Source organism: Styela clava, chromosome 14, assembly GCF_964204865.1.
Source record: "Styela clava chromosome 14, kaStyClav1.hap1.2, whole genome shotgun sequence".
Lineage (NCBI taxonomy): Eukaryota > Metazoa > Chordata > Ascidiacea > Stolidobranchia > Styelidae > Styela > Styela clava.
The window spans coordinates 8463588-8490584 of record NC_135263.1 but is presented as its reverse complement, the minus strand read 5'-3'; the positions used below and the strand labels follow the sequence as shown (position 1 = coordinate 8490584).

General features: G+C 34.0%; 1 protein-coding gene across 1 annotated transcript in view; it reads left to right on the top strand.

The window, feature by feature from the left end:
* LOC120341357 (protocadherin-16-like) overlaps positions 1-26997 on the top strand; it is a 70227-nt gene continuing 43230 nt past the window's right edge. The window contains exons 1-11 of the mRNA XM_039409846.2: positions 1-414; positions 849-989; positions 1207-1356; positions 1797-2140; positions 2217-2358; positions 3134-3232; positions 3750-3859; positions 4066-4179; positions 4276-4391; positions 4521-4653; positions 7558-7756. Coding sequence (XP_039265780.2) covers positions 109-414; positions 849-989; positions 1207-1356; positions 1797-2140; positions 2217-2358; positions 3134-3232; positions 3750-3859; positions 4066-4179; positions 4276-4391; positions 4521-4653; positions 7558-7756 — 1854 coding nt within the window. The 5' untranslated portion in view covers positions 1-108. The remainder of the gene's footprint in view (positions 415-848; positions 990-1206; positions 1357-1796; positions 2141-2216; positions 2359-3133; positions 3233-3749; positions 3860-4065; positions 4180-4275; positions 4392-4520; positions 4654-7557; positions 7757-26997) is intronic.

The window sequence follows — 26997 nt, the reverse complement described above, 5'->3', positions numbered from 1 at the left end:
ATTAAAATACAATTATAAAAACTAAAAACTATGAATATGAACATTTATAAAGGACGGAAATGATACAAGGCCACTGGATTTATCAGATTGGGACAGTAATATAATTCAATGCGGATGAGAGAGACTTACTTAATGATGTTTGAAAAATGTGACAGAATGAATCGTAAGCGTTGGAGATGGCGGACATCTCCTGTCAACTTTGACCCTGTGATGTTAACATCAAGATCAATATGCAAATATCGAGATTTTAACTTTTCAATGATTTTATTTTTGTTACTTTTTGCCTGTGATATACTGCAATCAACAAAAGTTTCAGCAAACATTTTATCCTTCAATATTAGTGAAAATTTACCTACACAGACTCAAGTAGGAATCATAAACGGAGGAATCAGCAGTTATTTTATTGCTGAAAAGGTGAATTTATAGTATTATATAATATCAAAGACATGGGTTGAATTTGTGTATATTATATACGACATTAGATACTATATAATTACTAAAAGTTTATTTTTAATGTATAAATCTAAGTGCTCGAATACGACTCATTCTGCATCAGATTTACTTGGACATCTCAGAAGATATAATTTTTTTCTTTTCCAATGTCATAAATTAAGATATTAACGACTGAATACATCACCTTAAAAAACTCTATTTCAAATCCAGCCCTTACTTTCATGATGCTTCCGTTGAAATTAGTATTATCTGAACATATCCTTCTGGTAATCCCAGTTATAGATTTACTGAATCCATTTTGGAAATCACAGTTCCTAACTTGTATGCCAGATAATGGAATTTTGCTCATTGCTGTTGTGTTAATAATGTCAAATAATGTTGCTTTCAAAATTTAGACCAAAGGAGTTAATGATGCATTTGATGTGAGCAAAATAGAAGGTACAGGCACCATCATAACTATTGCAGAACTAAACAGAGAAAATATTGAGCAATATAACATGACGCTTTACGATTCTATGAATGATGTTTCTTATAAGGTATGTTACATTCTGTAGTACAAATTTTGTGAATCGTTTATTGTTATTGGTTGGATTTTGAATTTCGTTTCATTCTGTTTTTTTGTGAACAGAAAAAAAAATTTATTCATGAAGAAATTTTCCTATAGGATGTACATCCATTTGGCCATTCAGTCCATTTTACAGTTAATTCAGTATTTGCAAGTACAAGTTACGGAACAAATTTGTTTTCCCATAGGTCACTGTAAACATCCTCGATGTCAACGATAATTCACCTACATTCGCTCAAGAAAAAATATCATTAGAAATATCAGAACTTGCTAAGATTGGTTCTGAGTTTAATCTGGGATCAGCACTGGATGAAGATGCCCCACCATTCAATGTTCTGGTGAGTTGCTTATGAATTCTAATGCCATAGATAGGATGGAAGATGAGGTTTTTTATCTTGATTCCAATTGGAATTGATATAAACTGAATATGATAGTTGTTAGTTTTATTATAATATAATAGACATCAGATAGAATTAGATACAGCCACCTCTCCATGTCCTTTTGTCTATTCCAGGTATGTGAAATATCTGTACTGTAGCCTTTTCACTATTTGTCAGTTAGATTTGTTCCCATTTTACTATACCAATCTGACTATAATTTATGATATCTTGAAATGTTATTGTGATGGATTTGAGACCAGAGAAGGCTTGCCATTTGTAATTCATTTGAAAATTTATCTGGAATACACTGGTCATATTGACTTGACTTGATTGCTTGATTTGAAGATTTGCTTACTTTGAAATTCCATTTATATATTTCATTGTTATTTTATATTCAGGGTTATCGGCTTGTCGAAGCAAGCGAATATTTTGATGTTAATACAACTGAGTTAAAAGATGAAAGTACAAGATTCGCTGAACTGGTGGTTATTAAACAATTAGACAGAGAAACTACACCCTATCACATCGTAAAAATTGAAGCATACGACGGCGGAACACCGGAACCAAACACCGGCAGAATTACTGTGAATGTCTCGGTCTCAGATAGTAATGACAACTCTCCCGTGTTCGTTTTATCCACATACAATGCGACGGTTTCAGAAGATGATAATGTAGGAAGTGACGCCATAACAGTGAAAGCGACGGACCGTGATGCAGGCGTGAACGGTGATATCACATACAGGTAACATACTTTTAGTATAACCATGTGTAGCCCCCTTGACGAACGAAGAAAACAGACTTTTCTTCATTTTATACAGCATTGACAGAGAGAAAAGCGATCCCGACGAACTTTTCAGGATTAACCCGGGAACAGGGAGAATATATATTAATAAAAAATTAGATTCTGAATCAGAAACTCAACATCGTCTCACTGTGCTTGCAACAGATGGGGGAGCACAGGTGAGAATTTCTTTTTTGATAAACTTGTATCTTGTTTTCCGAGTTTGGAGAAGACACATTTTATCAAGCTGACTTGCGCACAATTCATTGATTCAAGACACACAATTACCAAAGGGTTACCGATGATTTATTTTTTTTAAATTCATCCAAAATAAATTACCACATATAGGCTGTAAAACCCAAAATTGATTGGCTTCTCTCTCGGCCAAATTTTATTCATAAACATCGTATTGTTACATTCGTACCTGAAACAATTTAAATCACCATAAACATAAACGCCCATAACTTTGCGATAAGTTTGACATTCGAAACTCAAGTTGTGCGTCGAGAATTTGTAAACATTATTGTTCCAGCGCGATTCAATGACATGATGGCACCGAAATCGTTTGTAATAGACAACAGATTGGGGTATAACACATATTTTTGTATCAAGAATGTAGAAACTGTTCTAAGAATGTATATTTCCGTGTGGTTCTTCAAAAAATTAGCGTACCTACTTGCATGATTTCATAAAATAGCGCTTCTTCAGTGGCCATTTTAACTCTGAGACTACTCTGACGGTCGGAAGGCCTCGTTTTTCAAATATGAATTTTATTTCTAACATAGTATAATGATGAGTCAATTTATTCAGTACATTCCCATAGAGCTATACATTCATTCATTGTGTTGTGTCCCCTGTCTGTTGTCAAATTTAAGAAATTTCGTCTAGTAAATTGGCAGTTTCGAAAAATTCTTTTTCCATTATACTCCGTTGACTTTGTTGTTTTATTCTCAGGCTCAAGTCGGTTCAACATTGGTCATTATTTACGTAGAAGATGTCAATGATAACCAACCTACAATCAACATTATTTTCCTGGGATCAAACGATGGGAAAGTTAGTATATTTTATAAAATTTTGGAATACTGTAAATCGCCGTTCGCACAGAATAACGTGAACTATTCTTTAGAATAAAATGTTTGAATTGAGAACAGTTTGATTGAACCTTGTGGCAAAACTTTCGGCGCTCCAGAAGCGTGTTTACCAATATGGAGGTAACTAACTTTGTTCGCCTACTTTACATCAAGTTGTGTAAAGGGACTGAAACCTATTGGTAGGGGGTATATTCACTTGGCTAACACGGAAATTCTCTTAACTCGTGATAGAACTAAAAAAAAAATCGGAATAAAATTATGGCCTAACTCTAACCTGATACACACACTACGGGAGTACCAAGCTTTATATTCCTAATCCTAATGCATTTTCCAACAACATAAAAAATCGGCTCCCGAAAATTGATCCTTCATGGCACTTAGTTTCTCATGATTTTTGCATCAATTATCATGCAGCCCTTGTTGTCTAGGTTTTATACCTGTAATAGCAAAAAGCGAGGCTTATAATCTTCTATCCTTAGGTGTCGGAAGGCGCTGAAATTGGCGATTATATTGCTCGAATATCGGTTTCCGATCCTGATGTTGGAGACGTAGAAAAATTCAATGTTACCATGACAGGGGGAGAGGGAAGGTATATGTTGTGTTATTTTATTTATTTTGCATTTCCACGTACGTTGCTTTGAGTGTGTTAAACGCCTTTGTTGTCCATATAGATCTTGCTTTTCAACTGCATCTTGATTTTTCTTTCTGTTTTAATTTACCAGAAGTTCTATGCTTGGCAGCTCAATATGCAATTGTCTTCAAATAACCTGTATTTTTTTCAATTTTTTTTACCAGATTTGGATTAAAAACGGACAACGGCGTTGTATACTTGGTACGTGTTGAAGAACGACTAGACAGAGAAGAAAAATCTTTTTATGATATTCTGCTCAATGCGACCGATTTTGGAAGGTGGGATTTATATATAGAAAGATGGCAACTGGGATCTTAAGGCCAGTGTATAGCGTTCTTAGTTTGGGCAATACTCTTAACTTAATTCCTTTTCAGTCCACCTAAATCTGCATCCGCGTCCTTCACAATAGAAGTAGAAGATATAAACGACAACCCACCACGATTCGATCAAAATACTTATGTCGTCGACATCAGTGAAGAGAGTTTTCCTGGTGAGTAAATATGTATTACTAGAACTGCTTGATTTTAGTTCAAATCAGTTTTATAATGCACCGTTCATGGATACAAATTCTAGATATTCTGAATTATCAAACCACCGTTTCCATTTTGTTTTTTTTCAGGGACCTTTGTCATCCATCTTGCTGCTACCGATTTGGATTTAGGAATTAATAAAAAGTTTGAATACAGTTTATTGGAATCAGATCAAAGCATTTGGTTTGATCTTCACAGGGAAAGTGGACTTATCACGACATCGTGAGTATCAGCCTTGTATTTATAAGCCAGTGGTTACCTTCGATATATTCTTTCTTTTGACTATTTTGAACATCCTAATTTCTCCCTTCTACGCATGAAAAGTACGTTTTTGATTTTGGTTTTCAAGGATCCTTATTTGCTGGCGAGCTCAACTGACGTATAATGCTTTTTTCAAGCATGATGTTTTTTATATTAGTGTACTAAATTAGACTCCTATGGTGACACTGGAATCGATGATCATAAGAAAAGCAAAAATGTAAAAGTAAAAAAACAGTTTGATTATTTTATATACGTACATTAGAATGATTTAATTATTTCAGACTAGATTTTAAAAAACTGAGAAATTGTTTTATGCGAATGTTCTAAATGAATACCTATTAGGGTTGGGTTTTGAAATTGTTATTGCGTTTTTTTAGCCATCTAGCACCTCATTTATCTACCCCGTTTTCTGTCATCGGAATCAACTCAGCATGGTATACAAAGCGTATGTGTGAGATCTCCTATACCTCGGTTAGTTAACATAAGGACAATACATCACGATGTCCAAATATTGAATTGAAGTACGGTAACGTACGAATGACTTCGCGTACACCGCTAACAAAAAGGGAAAGTTAACACGTTACCGTCGCTTGGGTTTATTTTTAATTTGAAAATGATTGAAAACTTAATTTGTGCTGTCAGTGACCATATATTAAAATTATAAACTGATATTATTTTAATATTTGTTGGACATCACATGGCAGTTATATGTTGAAAATCGTTTCTAAGTAAATAAGGGTTAACATAGAAATTGAGAGTTTGACTGCCGTCGGCTGTCTTTTTGTGATGAAGAGCCGCGCACTATACCGACTTTATCATATTACATAATTAAATGATAGCTATAGATTATCGTTATTGCCAATATTCTATATTCACTTTTGGGCATTATTTATGTTTTATAAGAAAAATTATATTAATGATCATACAATTCTGTATAGTTGGAAGCCTGGAAGGTGCTGTCTTATTCAACAAAACTTTATATTTTATATATTTTCGTGAGTTGAACGCTCAATGCATTGGACTGTTGTGAGTTATATATGTCACTTAGTTTTTACATCTCCAATCTTTAATAGGCCCATGTGATTCGTTATTATTAAACTTTATATCTTTATCGCCAATATGAAAGCATTTTTGCGTGGTTTTTAGAATAGGCGAAGAATAAGATATGTGTGTTTCATATAAACAAATTTATTTTCTGAATCACAAAAATATATTATCATTGTGGGCGTGTAAACTTGTTGATATGGAAAACGTGTTTCGACTCAAAATATGAAACTTTATGCCCGTGCGAACAACGACAAAAGTAAACGTTGAATGATTTGTGTGTTGAAATATTTGGGTCGCCTCCCAAAAATGTTTAGTGTAATTCACATAATATACGCTGTCTAGTTTTTTTGCTTTGAATTCGAATTTGGCTTATCAAATATACGGAAAACTTTTAAATAACAACTGCTTACTATTATTTTTTGTATTTCGCTTGACGCCTTCATTTGTTTTCTAGTTTAGTTCCGATCCCAATACATGTATTACAATTTCTCAAACTATATGCGTAATAAAACACTATTTTGGGTATTGATGTAACATTATCGCTAGATAGTTTCTCCCTCTTGTCGAATTCACTTATCAAGTAACATTACCTCACAGGTATTTCTTTTGTCGCAAATTCTTAATAACGTGTTCCAATAGAATATCAGTCAGCCATTGTTTCTTGTGTTTTTATCACTCGTCCAACACTCTTTGTGAATATGGCACCGGAACATGTAGTTTTCGTATTAAACTATTGTACTTGGTCAATAATACTGTTAACATTGTCATAAATTTAAGATTGAAATAAAGGTGAAGCTACAGAGCAAAATTCGTAATTCTCACTGTTTGGAAATAGACGAATCAGCTTCTCTTTTCACACATAGCGAACTATTTATATCTCGAATTGTGATATTCCATTTCCTTATATGTAAAGCATAAACTGAATAAACCTCGTCTTAAAAATACTCCATACCTGCACCCTTAAAGGTTATATTTCTGTGAATCATGATAATTTTTCTACTATTTTAGCATCAAGTGGGTGTCTTACTATATTATAAAGAATTTGTCACGATTTTGCCTTGTAATTTTACGGGTCTGTGGCTGCGATGTTTTGTTTAGGACGAAAAACATATAGCTACTACATGTAGGCGTCTGAATGCGGGAATTCCTAAATTTGTATCAAACCTGAATCGCTGAATTAAACATAAGATATACCACTTATTTGTTTCATCAAAATGTGCATAAATCACTGAATTCCTCTTGCAGTTAATAGTACCTCAATTAATTGAATATTAGCGTTTGTCTATTGTTTTTAGCAGGAGTGTGCAACAGGTAGCCCACGGGCCACAACCCGACCCTCCAAGTCATTTAGTGTGACTCTTGTCAGCACTCAGATTTTTCCCCATCAAGCATAAAATCCTAATCCGACAGTTTCTGTTTAAAAAGGCGCTCACATGGGTAAAAATACACGTTTTTATGCTCTTGTCGCTGCGTTAAATCTTTAGCAGTTCTCCCGATGCATTTATTACTGTAAGGCTAAGTGATAGCCGCATTCTCCTCTCCTGCCTTTCCCGCTCCGCTCTGGTTATCTCTAATGTAATTCGTTGCTGGAGGCTTCCATAACGCTTGTTTACAACATTATATTGAGACGCAATAATCCTTAATTGTGGTTACCTGCTGGCACTACTCAGCCACCAGCTTTCTTGACTTTGAAGCAGTTCAGTAGACTATTTTGCTACTCTGTGTGGCCGAGCTAGGTGTCTGAGGTTGGTTATATTGCCAACCGACAAAAAATGTTGCTCTATAGACATAGATTGAATATTGTTATCTAATTGACAGGGATTATCTGGATCATGAACTAAACCCGGAACCTCGACTGACGATTGTTGCCACCGATTTTGGAATTCCACGTTTGTCGTCATCAACAACGGTTGTAATTAGAATAGGAAATGCAAACGACACGGCTCCAAAATTTCAATCTTCTACTTACAGAAAGACTATACCAGAAAATATGGAAGAGGGATCATGCCTTTTGCAGGTGAGATATTTTTGGATGTATGTTTGCTGGCCTGTTGAGGGTTTATCACTGGGAATAGTATAATCGGTAAGTGGCAGCTAGTTGGCCTGTTTGTAGAAGTTATACTGTGTTGATTATTAAAGGAATAGGGATTTACGGATATATTATTCAGGGAAACCGTCTGGATTTTAGTTCTCGGTGGTTGCCCCTCGCCGATGGATATTAGCCATTTCAAGTTTAGGTATTCTGCCAATTTAAAGTTTTTAGTGTACATTTGCCCATTCCAACAATGTGTCAACTCTTTGTTTGGGCAATTGTCTGACTATAACGAAGGCACTGTGTTTAATAAGTATTTCCGTGTGAGCGATTTTTCAATGTTTGCTAATATACGACATTGTCAACTATATAAGCTATTGCACCTGTCGACCTCGGCAGCCCAACCGCATTTTGTAACAGTACTTCCAAAATATGCGGAAATCATAATTTTACTCGCTGTACCCAAGTCAACGACTCTTGATCTTTTGGCATCTTGTGTAGATGTATTTCGTCAGCTCTGGTTGTTTGATGAGATACGAATTTTGCAGCTCGAAGTAAGGAATTAAATGTGTGCAACTGGCTTGTACATTTCAAGACTTTTTAGTTGATTAAACGATGTTAAATGTCAGATATATATAAAGAATTTCAAATTCTATGATCAAATGCATTTCACACACAAACTCTAAATGACCGATTTCGGAATTTTATCTCGCGGTGAGTTACCTAACCAGGACTTGCCCTTTTTACCGGTCGTCAACTCGTGAGAACGACTGTCATATCGCACTTAAATAACAGAGAATGGAATAATTCTCAAAACAATATTTCAGAAATTCTTTCAGGTTATAAACCGTTGCCGTACAATTTCTTTTTGTCATTCGATCCAATGATGAGCTTTGGTCTATTATTTTTAAGTGGTTTATTTTAGTATGTTTGCCAATACACCGCATTATTGCCTTTGCGTCATTCATAATAGTTTATCTAGTAGAACTTGGAGAAACATTGGAGTACCTTTGATAACATTTCACGATGGTGCTATTTATTTTCAACCTCATTGATTCGTTTTTTTATGTAGCGAGACACATACGGGTCTCTCTCCCACAACCTATACTTAGCAGAGCTTAATCGGTTGGTTATCAATGCAACCCTAATTACTGGCAAATCCTTGTTAGATGAACATATTTTTCTACATATTCATACTTGTATTGTAACAAGTTGAAAATGTCAGCGCTGTAAGATTTTGGGCATCACCCCATCTTTCAACAAATGGCTTTTTATTGTCGGTTTTTGTATTTATGTGTACAGTAATAACGTTCAGTTGATGGGCCAAGCCTTAGTGCCTGACTCTAACCTAATGTCATATGACGTACGATGAACCTAATAAATATATGTAAAGTTGAAACTGCGAGTTCATCTAATGTTTCTTATATTTTTACCTAAATTAATTTATTAAGTCATGTCTCGTCTCGGTGTTTAACATGGGACATATTTTTTATATTAGTTGTTAATTGTTCTTGTTTTTTTATCCAAAACGTAGTTTTCATTAATGTAAATGCTGTCAAAAATTTAGAGTTAGATTCGAATCTCTTTGATCGTTAGAAACTATATTTCTGCCCTTACTTCGCCCGTTCATCTATATTAGCGCATTGCTACAAAACGTGTCAATCCCTGAACCAACAACAGTTCCCCGTAATTTAAATTTTCGTTACGGAATTCAGCCTAATATATTACATATTTTGTATTCGAACAGAGTGTCGAGTATCTGATTTTTGCTTGTTTTGCGTAAAATGACACCGCGGTTAAAACCACAACAAATTGCAAACACGTTCATATTCGTCCCTAAAATTGATCCCTGAAATCCCTGCCTTGTTGATAATGAAGTTTTCTAATAAAACTTCGCTTGCTATTAATTCCCCCCTACCAAAACTTTAGGTTTGAATCGTTACGCGACTAAATATTCATCCAATATATATCTACTTGATGTGTAAGAGTTATGCATGCGATTTTTATCCATGAACCTAAGTCTTGCTTTTTTAAAGACTGACTTTTGCTTGTTTTTCTGTGTTAAAAAATGGAGGGTTTTTGACTTGACCCGTAAATTCTTAGTGTCAGTCAGGTGGTAATCCTATGATAGTTCTTGTCGCTTTGAAGTTTAATGCTTTGATGTTGAACTATGGCTTACAATATTTTACAGTTTTCTTCCTAAATCTAGGACGATCTTTGGGTGGAAATTATAATTATATTTGTATTTCATGGCAGAACACTCAATACCTTTTTGTTTCTATGTAGAAATATCGTTGATATTTCATGTTTTATTTCATTTTTAATTCCCTAATTTCTAATGTATAATATGGCGTGTTTGGCAGGTTTGTTGACAGAGAGGAATTTGTATAAAATTATACCGGTCATTCAGTACATGTACATGCATTCTGATTCAATTCTGTCCCCCATCAGTTTGCCTTAGGGCCCCAGGGTGGTTCAAACCCAGGCCCGTGGGCCACATGTGGTCCGCCGCTTCATTATCTGTGGCCCGCGTCGAATTCGGCGAGGAATCAAAAAATCGCATTTTGTGTTGTTGCGTCATAAATTCACCAAAAAATCTTTTGACATGTTGTTGCATCACTAATGTCACTGAAATGACTAGTGTTATGGCTTGCTGAGGCAACTAGCGAAGTTAAACGAGCGAAGTTCTTGGCACTATTGTGGCCCGCGAACAATGCAAAAGTAATTTTGTGGCCCGCGGAGCTGCCAATCTTGGACCACCCTGCCTTAGGCCATAGGCATGATTTTATGAAACAGGCTGTTCCAGTCGTTTCGACGTCTTCACCTCATTTCCAAACAAACAAAGGAACAGTTTTTGCTATATTTATATCCGTTATATGCTTCTGACAATAATTTGGAAATAATTTTAAACTATTTATCTACATTTTTACATTATTCCATTCATCATAAATTTGCTGCATTTCCATCCGAATAGAGTAGATTCTTCTGAGCTTGTATATAGGTTTATCATATCGTTGTGTTTCAATCCTTGACTTCAATTTTGTTCTCATATTACGCGTTTATTGACTTTTTACGACTCTTCTATAAACTGTGGGTTTTTGTTGAAGTAAGACAACCAGACAGTAAACCACTCGAAACTAGCCATGATAGATGTTATCATTTCATAGGGTTTTCACTTCGAACTACGAAGACTCAATAATTTTTTGTTTCGCTACACTAGCAAGCCAAACACAAATGTTTGACCAGTTTGTGTCGTACAGCGGTCTGCTGAGATATTGACTCTTTGATCACGTGTGATACTGAGTTACCGGGATCAGCCGGTGAAGATTCAATATCAAATATATCAGTGCTTCTTAGAACTTGCAATTAATCATAATATATAACTTTCCAATATTGGAATGTTTCAATTCTAAATTTTGCATTTTCTATTGACTGTGTCAAAGAACAATTTCTGGTATGGGACATGCACTAGGGGTTTAAAAGTTAATGTCTTTCGTCCGTCTTTGGTCAACGTGACATGATAAATGGTCACTTTATAGCCTCATGACATACACCAATAACTGAGTATATCTTATGTAATCACGTTGCATCCGGCCCCAGAAATGATATATGGTTTTTGGAATGGGGCTATTATTATTGCCTGTAACTGTGCATGTGGTCAACCAAATTTACCGCTATTTTGATCGCATTGTCCATGTACTGTGCCTCAATGACTTCTCGTTCAGACTTGGCGTAATTTCGCAACCAGAGGGAAATAAGTTTTCTTATGTTTTGATCCGAAATATCAAATTTTTATATATTATACCATTCCGTATACTTTAGTTTAGATTCTGAACTTTAGAACATATGGGCTCTTCTCGTCGTGCAGCTGTCAAAAATATTTCGAAATCTTGGTCCCTAAATTCCTGCGCCAGACTATTTTTATTGTCGGTGTGTTCTCGATGACTATATTTATGAGAGTTCAGGATCAACAATATCTGAAGACTTTGTTTTGGAGATATACAATCTGTGTGGCCTTTGTCTTATTTTGAGTATCATCGAAATTGTTGCCGCACATTCTGGCGGCCACTGACCCTGTTCAGATGCTATGATATAATTATTGCTGTTTACTGTTAATGATATCCTGGCATGTAAGTGTTTTCAAAGTTCAACGGAGTTTTTCAAAGTTCAGTCACACCATTACGAACGTGGCGCTATTGTTGACGAGTGACCACATTTTTTATTGTATAAATCGAATTTCTAAGATATGTTCGCACTCCGGAGTTCAATAAAAATCCCGTTTGCGATTCAATTCATTCGAGAAATTATGTAAATAAAACGAACCGTTTGTAAATAAAGAATATTAATTTTGTTTCTGAAGCGAAATTTGAGAAAAATCGAACAATTCAACAGTCAACCCATAAATATATGTGAAATGAAACTGAAAAAAGTTTTCAAATCCTCTCGTAACTGGATATATATGTTTTATGGTAAAGTTAACAACAAATGTTTTTAAGTTACTCTTTCGATTTAAATTTTAGCGAAGTACAAATTACACCAAAAAATAATAACTTATGCTTTAACGTCACAATGAGTTTAAGTCATTATCATTCTATAAATCAGGCTGTCTTTCATTATTATCACCATTTATTTTGGTATTACTTCAATTCGTATTTATATTATTAATGGAATTAGACAAGATTTGAGTTCCATTTTATTTGAAAAATTGAAGAGGGGAAAATTAGGCCTCCGATTCGATGGAAAAATAGAGTTCTAGTTTATTTTGAAAAATCTGGGAAATAAAATTTAATTGGTCTTCTTCGACGGAGACACCCGGAAGTTGATTGTGCGAAGTTATTCTATATCATAAGATGATAAAACTTCAATTAGTTTATTCGCGACATGGACGCCTTACTTTCTAAGTACTATGTTGTTCCGGTGCTTAACTTAATGAGTGATTTCAAGTACATTCAATGCGAGCTATTCAGCTGTGGTTCGACTGATCGAGTAAAAATTGTAACTGGATGACAGATATTCCACAAAATATGATGTATTACTTGTTGTGAAAATTTTGAACTGCTGTAGCGCAAACATCGGCTAGTAAAAGAAATAAGATGGTCAGCCATTTTACAAAAATCATGGACAATCAATGGGCATTATTTGCACTTTTAATCCATTTTTTTTCGGTATGGAATAATATAATAGATTTCTGTACAATACTTCTAAACACATTGGCTATATATGATCATGTTCATTGAAATGACAAATGAGAACTACACATTCATTTGAATTATCAGTTGGGTTATGCGTGACTAACTACCTTTCTTTGCTCTGTGCCTTTGCGCAAGTGGATCCGTATGCGTATAATGCAAGGATGCTGTAATAGCAAGTTTGAAGATGACCATCCTATTTGATTCAGGAGTCTTGCTGTACACTGCACACACACACCGAGGTCAGACTTCTTCAGAAAAGCATATCTCAACTATGAGGAATAATTGAAATATTCATTTTGAATAAGCAGTTTATTATAAGCTATAATTTATTGTATATTTTGCGAAAATGAATATTGGCTTTATCCAATTGTGTAGGGTACAGCCATGATTTCTATAGTTTACGTCGAATTGGCTTTCTGTGGCGCCAACTTTCTTGTTTAACATAGAAAAATATCACACCTCGTCGTAAATTTCTCAAGATAATATCGAACGGTGTGGTTGCTAGGATATATCTTATTTCATATGTCGGTAGGCTCACACGATTTATCAGTACGGAAGGAAAACTGCACAGAATCGAGCAAATATAAATCACTTGTAATCAAGTAACTTTACTTCATATTCTTTATGTACTATATACGGCCCTTCTTGAAATAAGTTGACGGTGGAAGTTATATCTATTATAGGTAACTTGTTTTAGTCTTCAGTTCACTTGAAATATAGCGAACATGTCACATTTTTAATTGTAATGATATATTCTGATTAAAACTAACGTGAAGGGTGGAATCATAAATACTTTGTTCTGTGCGAAATTTCATAATGGTATATAAAGTTCTGTTTGTATTTGCTAAGCTAATATAAAATTGAACTCCGAGTTATTAATCTATACTTTTATTACTGTAATATTAATGTAATTTTTCAACATCGAATCTCGTTTTATATAAAGTTTTATATAAATATTCGCGTCAAACAAAATAGTCTAAAGATTTAAAAGTTTTCGCATCTAGGAAACAGATAAACTCGTTTGTGTTTCGAGCAGTAAAGTGAATGAACAGTGTTATTGTATATGTCAGGGAAATATTGAGCCCTGATACCGTCTAACATTGACTTCCTAACTGTGGTTTGATTTTTAATGGAGTTTGCCTGGTTTAGTTCGCACCTCAGTCGTTCACATGATGGATGACCACACCCTCACTCACGACATATTATTCACGCATCACTGACCCATTTCAATTAAAAAGTACTTCGTTTCACACCATTATGGGCATATCATGCTTGGATTGAAATACTTTTCATCATACTTTTTTATTGTCCAAAAACACTCAATATGACATAATAGATGTGGAGTGTGTTGAAGTACAATACATATTGATGGAATATGAAATTTCCATTTTCTTTCCGATAGAACGAGAAGTCTATTGACCCTCTTGATTTTTTAAGATCCATTTCGTAATTGTGTTTGAAGAGTCGAATAATAATAGGAACTCGTCAATGTAATCATTTTTATCCCTCAAGAAATTGCTTTGTTTGGCCCGTGTGAAGTATTGATTCATTTTCCGCATTCACTTTTTATATATTCTAGACTGTATATGAACGGTGTATTGTCTTTGCAAAGGTGATTGTTTAAACCATGATTTCAAATTTAATGTCGTTCAGCGTCTGCTAGACAAATTATCAGCAATTTGAGATCCGTCATGTCTTATATACTTTAAAAAATATTCAGTATGTGCTGCTAAATAAATGCCATATAATTATAAGTCAAATTTCTCAGTTATAATTTTAGAATAACGTCCTTTTGTTGATTACCAGTTAATGATAAAATGATCTTTTGACCGAAATCGAAAAGTTGCAATTATTAAAAACTCATCATCGCAAAAAAAATCTTTTTCAATTACTGCAGGATGCCATAGAATAAACTGTTCATTGCCAAAGCGCAATTTCACTCGTTGCTGGTGCGGATGATTTTTGCTGATCTCGGGATTCGATAAAACGTATTTTTGGCAAAATATAGTCACGAAACATAGACAGCGATAAACAAAGAAATTATGATCGGGTGGTGTTATTTTTTGTCAAGTAAATAAGCCGGAATTCGATACTGACTTATTTGAGAGGTCAAAGGTTATAAATTTACAAGCGAGATATAGGATTTGGATGAAACGACGTCCATAAGCTATCATTAGAGCTTGGTCTGTTGCACTGGTTTATATGAATATGTCTGAATCGTCAAAAACATGTTTACATTGGCCTGAAGCTTGTCTTAAGTTCTTAACAATCCTACGAATGTATGATATAATGATATATACAATTATTCACTCATTTGGTGCGATTTGAAATATTATTACGCATCATTAATTAAAATCATACAAAGAACATGTACATGCTTGAATTCTATGTTTGTAAACAATAGATTTTTTTATTATATTACAACAATACAGGCCCTCAATTTTTAATACAAATAGTTTGCATCCAAAGTTGACAGCGATCATGCCCAATAAGCGATCTTTGTAAAAAATTGTGGAAAAGATATTGATATAAAATTGAGCTGTGTTTCATTGAGTCTATTCTGAGATAGTATTGAGCGGTAAAATTAATCGCCTCTCTGGTATAACCATATGTCACTTATTCCAATTAGACAGTACCAGAGCGGTTTGGTAGCCGAATTACTAGTTTTCAGTTACACAATCAACGGTCGACGCATATGCTTTCGAATTTTGTATCCATTTTCAAGTATCGCCCGACATTTATTTACTATTTTTGTCTTCACAAGTAGATCCTTGATAGTGAGGTCACTTTGCGTAATCCACAATAGATTGTGTGCTTTTTGTATTAACGGCGACAATATGTCCTTACTGCTATGACTCCGTTTTAGTAACATGTCTAATAAGGGTTTTATATTGTATTTGTATCGAATTGTGATGTTAGAGATCAAACTATTCACCTATGTGAATCATTCGCTGAAAAATGCTTTGCGTACAGATAGATAGATTAGATTAACTTTGTCATATCATAATTTTAACTGTAAAATACATCTACTTACACGGCAGAGTTTTGAAACACTAAACTGTTCTGATATTGGATTCCCACTTTTACTATTTGGGTGAAAGAGTGGAAAAACTCGTGTAGACCTCTGTGAAACGTTAATTTGGCAAAAAAAGTAATATCACATTTTACAGTACCGCTAGTCTGACCACCAGACTGAGATATAATCACGGAACCACGGCTCGCAATATTTAATTTTGATGTTGTCATCACACAAGACTTCGAAGTGAAAAACTAATCCAATAGAGCCCACACCTATTTTTGAAATAAATAACATAATAGCTTTCTAGCGACAACAACAATTTTTAACCACTGAAAATTTTAATGCAATTGGTCCAGTAGTTGAAGACAAAAGCGATTTTTTTCACGGCAATCACATAATAACAAAACGATCCATAGGTCCACTTCGTGTCCAATAATCGAATAAAACGAATATGTGTTTGAATATTCAAGAAATATTTGTTTATGCTCGATTACTATCAGCACTTAACAAAATTTTTATTCAAGAACGTATGAATTTGGTGAAATTTTTCTTGTATTATCTGAGTGTTCATATTGTACCTATTTCTTCTAAACCACGATTTTGTCGTTGTCTTTCGTTGATATTTTGTCTTATGGTATTGTGGAATTCAGAGCTCTTGAGTGATCTGCTTTGTATCCTGATCCCCGAGTTCCGTTTTGTGAATATAAATCCCTTGATAAACAATTATCCTGAACAAACAACTCAACTCTTGAAAAGAGTTTGATAGTTTATTTATTGAAATTTTTAGTGAGCCACTTCGTGTTTCTTATTATAGAATTCTGCTACTGAAAGTTTTTGAAATATTCAATTGTATTGCTACCCTTTGAAGGCAATGTAATAATATAATCTGGTTATATAATTTGGCTTTTGTTTCGTGACTCAAGACATTAAAAACTATTGGATTCTCAAAATGATTTGATTTCTCCAGTACACAAGACCTGAAAGTCACTCCTGTCATAAGAAATGCTGCAATTTATATTTTCTGTTCATGCCCCATTGTTTATTATTTTCTCTTAGGTTTTTGTAAGAATCATTTTCCCTCACAAATCGTCTTCCGTCTAAAACAGTGGTTCTCAAACTTTTCAAGTCGCGCCCCCTTTCCAGATTTTTTCAAATCTCGCGGTCCACCTCAAAAATAACTAGCTAACAATAAGCTACAAATAACAGGTAGTAAGGCGAAAGTATGTTATGTTCAAAAAACACGTTGAAAATACGTGTATGGAATCGCAACCTCTAAACAATAAAGAAATGTAAACAGCCAAAGTAAGGCGGGCAAGATCAAATGTACCCCCCCTCCCCCCCCCCTCCCCGTTTGACTGTTTGGGAACCACAGGCAGGTCTAAAACAACAACTTTGGTTTTGACATTTCGTCACTGTCAAATAGTTTTACCCTTTAACCCTTTGATTTGTTTGACCATTTAGAATTTAGATAAACTGTGGTCTATTGTTTTCAAGGATTGTGTGAGACGATTTATTTGAAATTGATTTTAGAAGTTATTTTAACGTTTTGGTTGCATTAAAAGGGAATACTTTTTCGTGATTATCTCAAAAAACGTCATGGTATTTATGAGTAGCTTACGACAAGGAACATGAACGGTTTAAGAACGTTTTCCACTCTAGTCGACACTTCAAACTTAACGATGTAATAATTTTAAATCACAACGTTGGGACAATTAAGTACCACCTCATGTTATATTATCCATCCGTGTGTGGGATATATTCATCATGCCGCCTTTTATCTTTTGTATTTACGATTAAACCGCGAAATTAAGCGGCTATTGTGAGAAATTTATTACCATTGATTTGTGTTTCTGATTTGCTCGACAAACAAAAAGCCAACTATTCATCGGCGTTTGTGTCTGATGGTGTATAATGAAGAAATAAATATTTTCAATTCTGGTAATGTCTGTAATCGTTATTTGTCAACCAGAACGTATTTGCTTTGCCGCATATGTTTAGGGCTTTATTATTAACCCGTTTATGAGAGGAGGCATTTGTGAAATTCACGGATGACTTACAACCAATACAGAGCATGCTACCGATATTACAAGTTTGAGTAATAGAAAGCGAACGAACGATATTTGCTCAAGGAAACGTGTCCAAGTACCTTTTACTGTTTCATACTTATCCAATGTTATGTAACAAGTGACCACCACCCAATTTAGTGAATTAACGCAAATGCTGATGTTTTGATCTATAAAATACAACTAGATATTACAAAATATTGCCTGGGTTCACTATGCTGTCTGGATTCACCATGCTACAATATACTTAATATACACCAATAGATGATAGAATAGTTTACTTCAGGAGTGTGCAAAGTGCGGCCCGCGAGGGAAAATTGTGCGACCCGCGGAGAAGTGCCAATTTTGAATGGTGTGCGGCCAGCTAAACTACTTTTTAATTTAGTTTGATCTGGTTCCCTTTGCGTTTCAAAGCTTATATTCGAGTTTAATTTATTATCTATGCCTATAACGTTACAACGTCCTAACAGCGAAGCGAACAACGCGAATCACAAAATTGTCACTTGCCGAGCAGCGAACACATGTAAGGAAAATTCGGAGCAGACGCTAATGAATTCGTAAGAACGGACAATTGTAGATTAGGCAACTGGAAAGCAGATTGAAAAAATTTAATATTAAGAGATACAAAAGTTGAATGAGTTTTGGTTCCAGCCAAAATGGTTCCATCAATTGATTTTGTTTAAATCTAATCTAGAATAAGATTTGACAGCAAAGCGTTGGGTAATGAATCTTGGCGTATTATACCGAAAACATCTAAACTATGATAACTTCCCACATTTGAAAAAAGTCATGGCTTCAAATATGGCACCTTTGGTTACATATTTTTTTCTAAAATGGACGTCATTTCTAATTGCTAGCACTTCCATTTAAACGAATTTGGATAAAAGTAGTCGAGAAAAGAATCCAACAGTAAATTGCTCACTGAATTCGTTTAAATTGGGTGTGACAATATATTTGAATTACAGTTTTAAGAAATGTATGCGTTTTCTGCAAGGACCCCTTAATGATGACGACATGAGATCAACAACAAAAATACACTATTTTGTGCCTGCAAGTCTGCAACTAATAGAAAGCCTATGTTAAATGAAGGTGCGGCCCGCGGTTTTACCAAGTTATTGATATTTGACCCGCCTGCGAAAAAGGTTGCACACCCCTGGTTTACCTGGTATTAAAAAATAATTTCATCTGGTGAAAGTCTACTGTTTCGCAGAAAAATATTTCGCATCAGACAGATATTGTGAATCAAAATATATCATTAAATTTATGTGAAAATTAGGAAATTAACCTAATAAACGACTTTATTGATGATGCAACACATCGTCAAGTCACCTTCTTATGTATATGAACAACTTCATCTAAATATTAACCAACTGGAATATATACGAAATATATTCGAATACCGGATAATAAAACGCATGTATTGTTACTAATATAATTCACGCGCCCTTGCGATTCGAAGGCTCATATAATCCTTCTGCTACATTTTTAGGAGAAACAAACTTTTATCGTAATTTACATACTTTATGAATGACAACTTATTAATCTGTACGGTTGTTAGATATCCGTAGTTTCTTTCGGCAATTTTATTCTGGATGGATTGCGAGCATAAATTTGAATATATTGGCGTACTCGAATACTATTTATTGATATCGCATCGAAGCAACGCATTTACAGCATAATACAGCTATCCACGGTTTGAATATAAAATTGATATCCACTCTTATATCTCGGGGTTCGTCCAAGCACCAGACGAAAGTCAGTCACGACTCGCGAGATGATGATTACGGTATTATCAAAGTAGTTGATCAGCAATTTAGCTGGAACAGTTTTTTGGGCCTGACTTGTAATTTCGATTCTGGTTTCGAATGCCGAATGCTTTTTTTAGACGACAATTTGAAATGTGTGAATTTACTTTGAAGAATTCCAAACCTGATTATTTTGATAAAAAGTATATTCGATTTGATCTCCTTTTTGCCACAATTATGATAAAAATCGTATCACGTGGCATTCACTATATTATCACCTGATAAGAAATTATATACAATAAAATACTTTTAAAAAGGAATCTTACTTATGTCATCACCAACAAATTATCTATCTATTGTTATCGTCATTCAACATTCCGATTTGTTTTTCAATTCTTGGTGAAATTTCGAAATTAAACTTCGTTATCATTATGTATATTTGCTTGCATGATCATGTGCTTCTGTCTATAAAAAAAATAAATCTAATTTAGTTAAATGTCACTGTAAATGAATTTGAACTTTGGTGAAAACGTGCATGTATCTGTGGACCGTACTTGGTATAGAATTCCATAAAGTTTAATTTATAAAAAAATATGATGATTCCACTGAATTTTTAATTATGTTTTCATTTTATACAATACGTTATTGTCATTTGACCGACAAACAATGCGAGGGGTCAAATTCGTTTGCTCAAATGTCAAGAAGAATTTAATACATTAATAAGAACATATGAACAAATATGATCAGGATTTCTTGTTATTTATTTGCCTGGTCCGAATTAGATTATTGAAAAACAATTTAAGCAGGTGCTCAAAATGCTTCGCTTTTGACAATACTTTTGAAAAAATGGTAAATATAATAGATTCCAATTGAACTTGTGTGAGGATTCAATTGTACTTGGAACACATTGATTTCTAGGTTACTTTTGCTTGTTTGTTTAAAAATGATGACAAATTTGTTTGTATATGTCATTTGACAGAAATGTATGAAGATAAATTTCCCATGCGGTATTGACGTTGCCCCTTGTGAAATTTACGCGTCTGAGATACTTTCTGATTATTCACTCAGCAAATTTAACGCGCAAACAATATCTGTTTTAATTACAGGTATTACCATAAGCTCAATAAGTAATTTGAGCGATAACGCCAACACAGCACGTGTGGCATCATTCCCACTAATCGACTTTAAAGCAACAAATTTAAGTCTTGAAGATAAACTTTACGACATTATTACAATTTACAGGTACCTAGTACCACGCTAGGGTTGATTTTGACTGGGTGGGAAGTCTTTTCATTATTTTAATCAACTTTTTTCTGTTCAAAACGTGATTATTCGCTATTTTCACTGTTATTTGAAACTAAGTGCGCTCTATTGAAGTAACAGCTGACCATCTCAAGCTTAGCCAAAGTTATTTATCTATTCATCTCGAGTTATCAAGTTGTTATAAATATATTGTAGGTGATTTTAAGGTACTTCTGTAGTATGTGTACCAGGTTTGGGTTAGGCCATAATTTTTTTTAGGCCATTTATTCTGATTTCCCTTATTTTAGTTCTATTACGAGTTCGGGGACTGTCTGTGTTAGCCAAGTGATTATACCCCTGCCCATAGGTTTCAGTCCCTTTACACAACTTGATATAAAATAGGCGAACAAAATTAGTAAATTAGTTACCTCCATATTGGTACACATACTTCTGGAGCGCCTATTTTAATAATGTTACAAATATTGGTCATTGCCGGGCATATTCTAGTTTTTAATATAACCTTGAAGATTAATTATCAAAATATGTGTTGCCTTATTCAGCTAAACATTTATGATTATTTTATTTTCAGTTCAACTGTATTTCAGCACATCGTGCTGTGGCACTGCGGCTCTTAATGTTTATTTATGATATTGCACGATAAGATGATGAACATTCTTTGAATGTTTCGGTCAAGTCGATAGATTGTTCTAGATTTTTTGGTCCAAAATTATGTCAATTTTGGATCGAAACTGACTGACGATTTCTACGAAAATATGAATTATAAATTTGGAGCTTAGACTACATACTCGAAAAACGTAGTGCAGACAAGGCGGACTTGAATCGGATTATCGAGTTTTTTTAGATGATCACGTAATCATCAAGCATTCCGATTGCTGTTTTTCGATGTTTCGGTCAGTTTGGGTTTTTATTTTTATTTATTGAAATATATTTGCTTTGGCCACTTTCCTATATTTAATTATGTATTCACCAATTAAAAACAAATTTTCTATTACGAATGGGAATAAAAAAGCGAAAATAGAAAACTTTATGCGGTATTCTAACGTCTATCTGATTAGTTTTAACATATGTTTTACAGATTTATTGTGCAACATTTATATATTTATCCAAATCACTTAATTAATCTTCTACATCTTTTCGCACTGCTGATGCATAGAATCTTTGATATTTTGGTATTGGACCGTGGTATACATATAATATAGGGTCGCATAGCTGAAGTCGGCCGTTATGTTAAAAATCGTGAATTATCGGGATCTAAAATTGTGTCTCTTTACATTAGCACAAAACGTAAAATACACGCGGTTTTAAGTATCGCGGATTAAATCTTCCCTTCCGCCATGACATGCTTCTGCTATCCTGGTAGTCAATCCGCAATTTCATTCCAATAATTGTACATTATGGTGGATTTTACGGAGCTTTCTCGTGCTATGGGTAGTGTAAATGAGATGGATAAATGGGATAAAAGGTGCCATGTTTAAATGTCAATTGTATATAGAACTGAGCGACATGTTTATATTATAAAAATTTGCGGAATGTCCGTCATGTTGCGGAAATATAGCCAGTGGGTAGATTAATAGATCATTTTTCCTGTTTTGTCGCATATTTATGCACTTTTCGATCTTCCTTCGAATTATCCTTGGCCGTATATAAATTTGAATTAATCTACGTTTCTCCTTTTAATTACCAACGAAATACAATGTTTAGGATATTTAACCGTTTTGATCAAAATATGTTTATTTTTTACTAATTTTTATGGATGTCCTTATTTCTGCTCGTTGACCATCACTTGTTTTACACAAAGGTGGACTTGTAATTCATTTTCGATAATAAGCTTTCGAATGTCAAAAATTGTTTTAGGCCGACATGATAAGCTTTTCGATTCTCTCCAATCAGATATGACGTATTAGATTCATCTTTATTGTGATAACTTGATTTGGTTTTTTTTTAAATTGTTTGATAGAGTCCGAGGGTTATTATTTTTGCCGTATTTATACGAATAAAGGACTGTTAAATTACCAAGGTTTGGCGTCATACAGTTACAGAGTAATTGTCGACATGACTGACAAACCTTTTCAATGTATTTTTAGTCAGTACCATAATTCGATAAACACTTCTGAATGTGGAAAGTCGTTTGTAGTATTTTTAGAGCAAGAAATACTTTACATGCGTACACATACTAATTTACACGAATCCAGAAAATTGATTACAGTACATGCTCCATTTTTGTGTTCAAACACCCATATTTTCACGTATTTTGAAGTTACAGTTATCACGTGTTGTATATCAAATTTTCCTGAAAGATTTCTATCCTCCTTGAAATATCTTAATTTATCTTATTTAATAATAAAATTGAAACTGTTATGTGATTGAATAATATCGTTTTGTATATCGTTATGTTTTAAGTTTAAATAGTCCAATATACTGACATACTGATTCAAGCGATTAATGCGAACTAAATACAGGATCATATTAATAATATACAGATCACAACGTGATTTTATGGAATTCGTATTTGCAATTCTTCCTATTTCCAATATAGTAAGTACATTTCGCAGAAAATTAGCCAAATTTTATAACTTGTGGTTTTCGGGATTATGTTAAGTTTTGTTTAATCTAAATAACTTGACACGCCACAAAAAAACTTTATCATATCGCTAAAATTTCGCATAGTTGGCATTGTACTTTCGTATGGATGAGTCACATCATGTTCTTATTAAGTGTAGATTTTGGAAGTTTCTTTCGAAATATTACTGTGTAGAAGAAGTAGGTGTAGCCGTTACCTGGATAAATTGGAAAAGTCGAAATTTTAAACAATCAAAACTGGTGAGCCTTGTACTATGCCTAGACGCATCAACCCTAGAGCTCGTAATTATATTTTCAGGTCTAATTGGCTCTGGGTATAAGGTAACACGAATGGGGCCACTCATATTCATAAATTCAATATTCCACAAGTCTTAAATCTCTTCCAATTGCCTACTATAGTTACCGCCTTGTGATGTCATATTGAATCACGGTTATTGAACTGTGTCTGATCCCCAATTATGTAATTTACCTTATCAGAGTTGATATCGTTTTCCGAAGTTTAGTAAATAATTTTATAGGTTGATTTGCCAACCCTTTAAACAGTGGGAAACCTCGTAAGAGATATATCTCCATCTCTGGACCAAATACGAGTTTCATATTTTTCTCAGTTTGCCTCCCAAAATATAAACACATATACGTGTTGCTGCTCGATAACCAGTACTGGTTTTTCAGCGTTTCCCTCCACCCTGAAATGCTATTCTTCTTTTATTTTATTCTGTATATGTAGCTTGCGTATTTTCAAATGGTGGAAAAAATAAATTACTGATACTGATACTGTTGTTTAATGGTGCGCAAACGATTACGTAAACTGTGGTAGCTTGCTTTTAACCTATTTATAAACATTTTTATGTTTACAGGCATTTTGTATACAAATATAAAATGCGAATTGAAAGGTTTTATAGCTCGTTAGCATTCAATTAGCCTTTGGTTTTTCCGTAGTATGAATTTTTGAAAGACCATCAGTTCAGGTTTGGTATGCTGTATATATAATTGGCACATAAAATCTATTTTTATTATTTTCTTGGAATTAGTGGCTAGTGCTCGAGTAAACAAGATGTACACTTATATTCGGGAATAAATGTTAACCAAGCGTTGAAATTTTATCTTGTCCGAGCCTCAGAGTCTTGTTTCAAACTGATCTGATATGACATTTCAACTGTCTGGTTAATACAAAATAAAAGTTCGTCGCAAATTCAAGTCGTACATAATAATACGGCATAATGAAAGTTTGTGGATTTTCTACCTTTATTCTAAGTCATCCCAATTTTTTCGATGTAAAATCGGGTAATCTTCGATGTCAACGGATACATGCTCAAGAAATCCCTGGCGTTACCGCAATTATTAATTGATACCAAATGTATCACCGTGCCATTCCAGCTATTATTTATTTACACCTTTTTTGTTGTCTTTTACGTTCTATAAACATAGTTGGTTTTATCTTACCTGGACCATACATAAAAGGTGCCATCGATATACTCGTTTTCCATGGCCCATTCATGACGGAACTTGGCATTGAAAGTCAATGTTTATAAACAGATCACCCGTGCTAAATAAGGAAGCGTAATTCTGATAGATCATTTCAAGGGTGATTGATTTTGAAGGGATAATTTTTCCTGAAATGCAAACATACCCTTTTCAGTCGTGTGGCAGTTTGTGACGTCATGCTACTGGCTCTGTTGAGGCCAATATGTCACAATGAAGTAATGATTAAAAGTAGAAAAGTCGATTAAAAGGTTCGATGCACTCCTACTTAGGACGGCTGAAGCGACTTTTATTTGCAAATCATATTCAACAAGGTTTTTTAGCAATTTGTGTTGTGTGATGCCAATATCTCGATCGTTTCGCTTCCATTAGTATCTTGAAGAATTAGAAATTTACTCTTTTGATCATTGCACAATTGGTTTAATGTTGTTCGCTACTACGCTTTATTTCATTTCAATTTCTATTGTTGTGTGAATAAAATTGATTTTTTGTGCGTTATTTTCACAGTGTTCCTATGGATTGAAAATTCATGGAATATATTTTTTTAGTTTAAAATTAGATTTTAACAAATAACAATACAATCTTAGACGTACATAACTAGCTTAACTCCTTTCTTCTTTGATCTTGGGTGTCAATAAATATAATCAATCAGAGATATCATAGCGTACTAGTGACAAGGGATCACTAACCCCTTGAAAGAGGGATTACAATTGTTTAAACCCCACGCTCTGTCGGCAATAAATAAAGTTAATTCGACTTAGCGAAAACCACTAAGTACTGAATTCCGGCGTCTGACAATATTACGTTATTCAATATTTTGCTTCGAGAGAATGGCTGTAATTTTACTCGGTAGCACCGTTTTGCGGCATGTCTGCCTAACAAAGATTTCTAAAAGATGCTGATGAATACTGAGTAACTGAATATATCATGTTCAGATTGGGTTTCAGTTTTGATATGTAAAGTAAAAATATTCGTTAAGGTATGCGTCATTTCCAACTCATTTTTTTTATCAAACTCAATGGATGAGTAATATTTTAAAATCTTTTGTGGATCCGTTATTCTCAAACATTATGGGATCTTTAACTTTTGTTGCCGACAATATTAATAATACTCATCAAATAGACAAATAATGTAATGGCCGGAAAACTACGGACCATAACTTTTCATGGGAATATCTACAATGCTATTAAACCCCTGTTAAATACGCTGTAAATATAATGCAGTAAAATTTCTAGATTTTGCAGTGATTTTAATGCTGAGTTAACATCGATTTACATTGATTCATCTACCCGGCGACATGTTATCATCGCAGTTCTAAGGTCTCGATGCTTTTCGTCTTCGCTAATTATCGTTTAGTTAAATATTCTTGAATATACAGTGTCTTTGTATGACCGTTAGTTAACGGTCGCTTGAAATATTTTCATAGGATTTAAATATTTGGTTTTTGATTACATTACAAATATCGTTAAAGACCGCAAAAATGGTTTTATCGACTTCCAATCATTGTGGATGAACAAATAAACGACATTTTTCGTTCTATTGTGCGTCATAAAACCGCACCTGGGACGACATTTTACGTTGTGTATTTTTTGCAACCAACGTTTGTAGAAATTCCCCTACTTTTAAACATAAAAGGCTCATGTTTAATTTTGCCAATAATCTTCTAGCTAGAATGTATCAAAAAAGTCGGTGTGAATTTTATCGCAAAAACAAACAGTGCCTGCTTTTGGCCATTCAGAATATTTTATAAAGTTGACTATGGAGATTTTTTTTTGTATCTTGTGTTGCATAGAAGTACCTTTGTTGAAAGATGTAAGTTTAAAAACGAAATTTGTTTTTAAAGCGCGTCAGATTCATACAAAAAATGACATTTTTTTCTAAC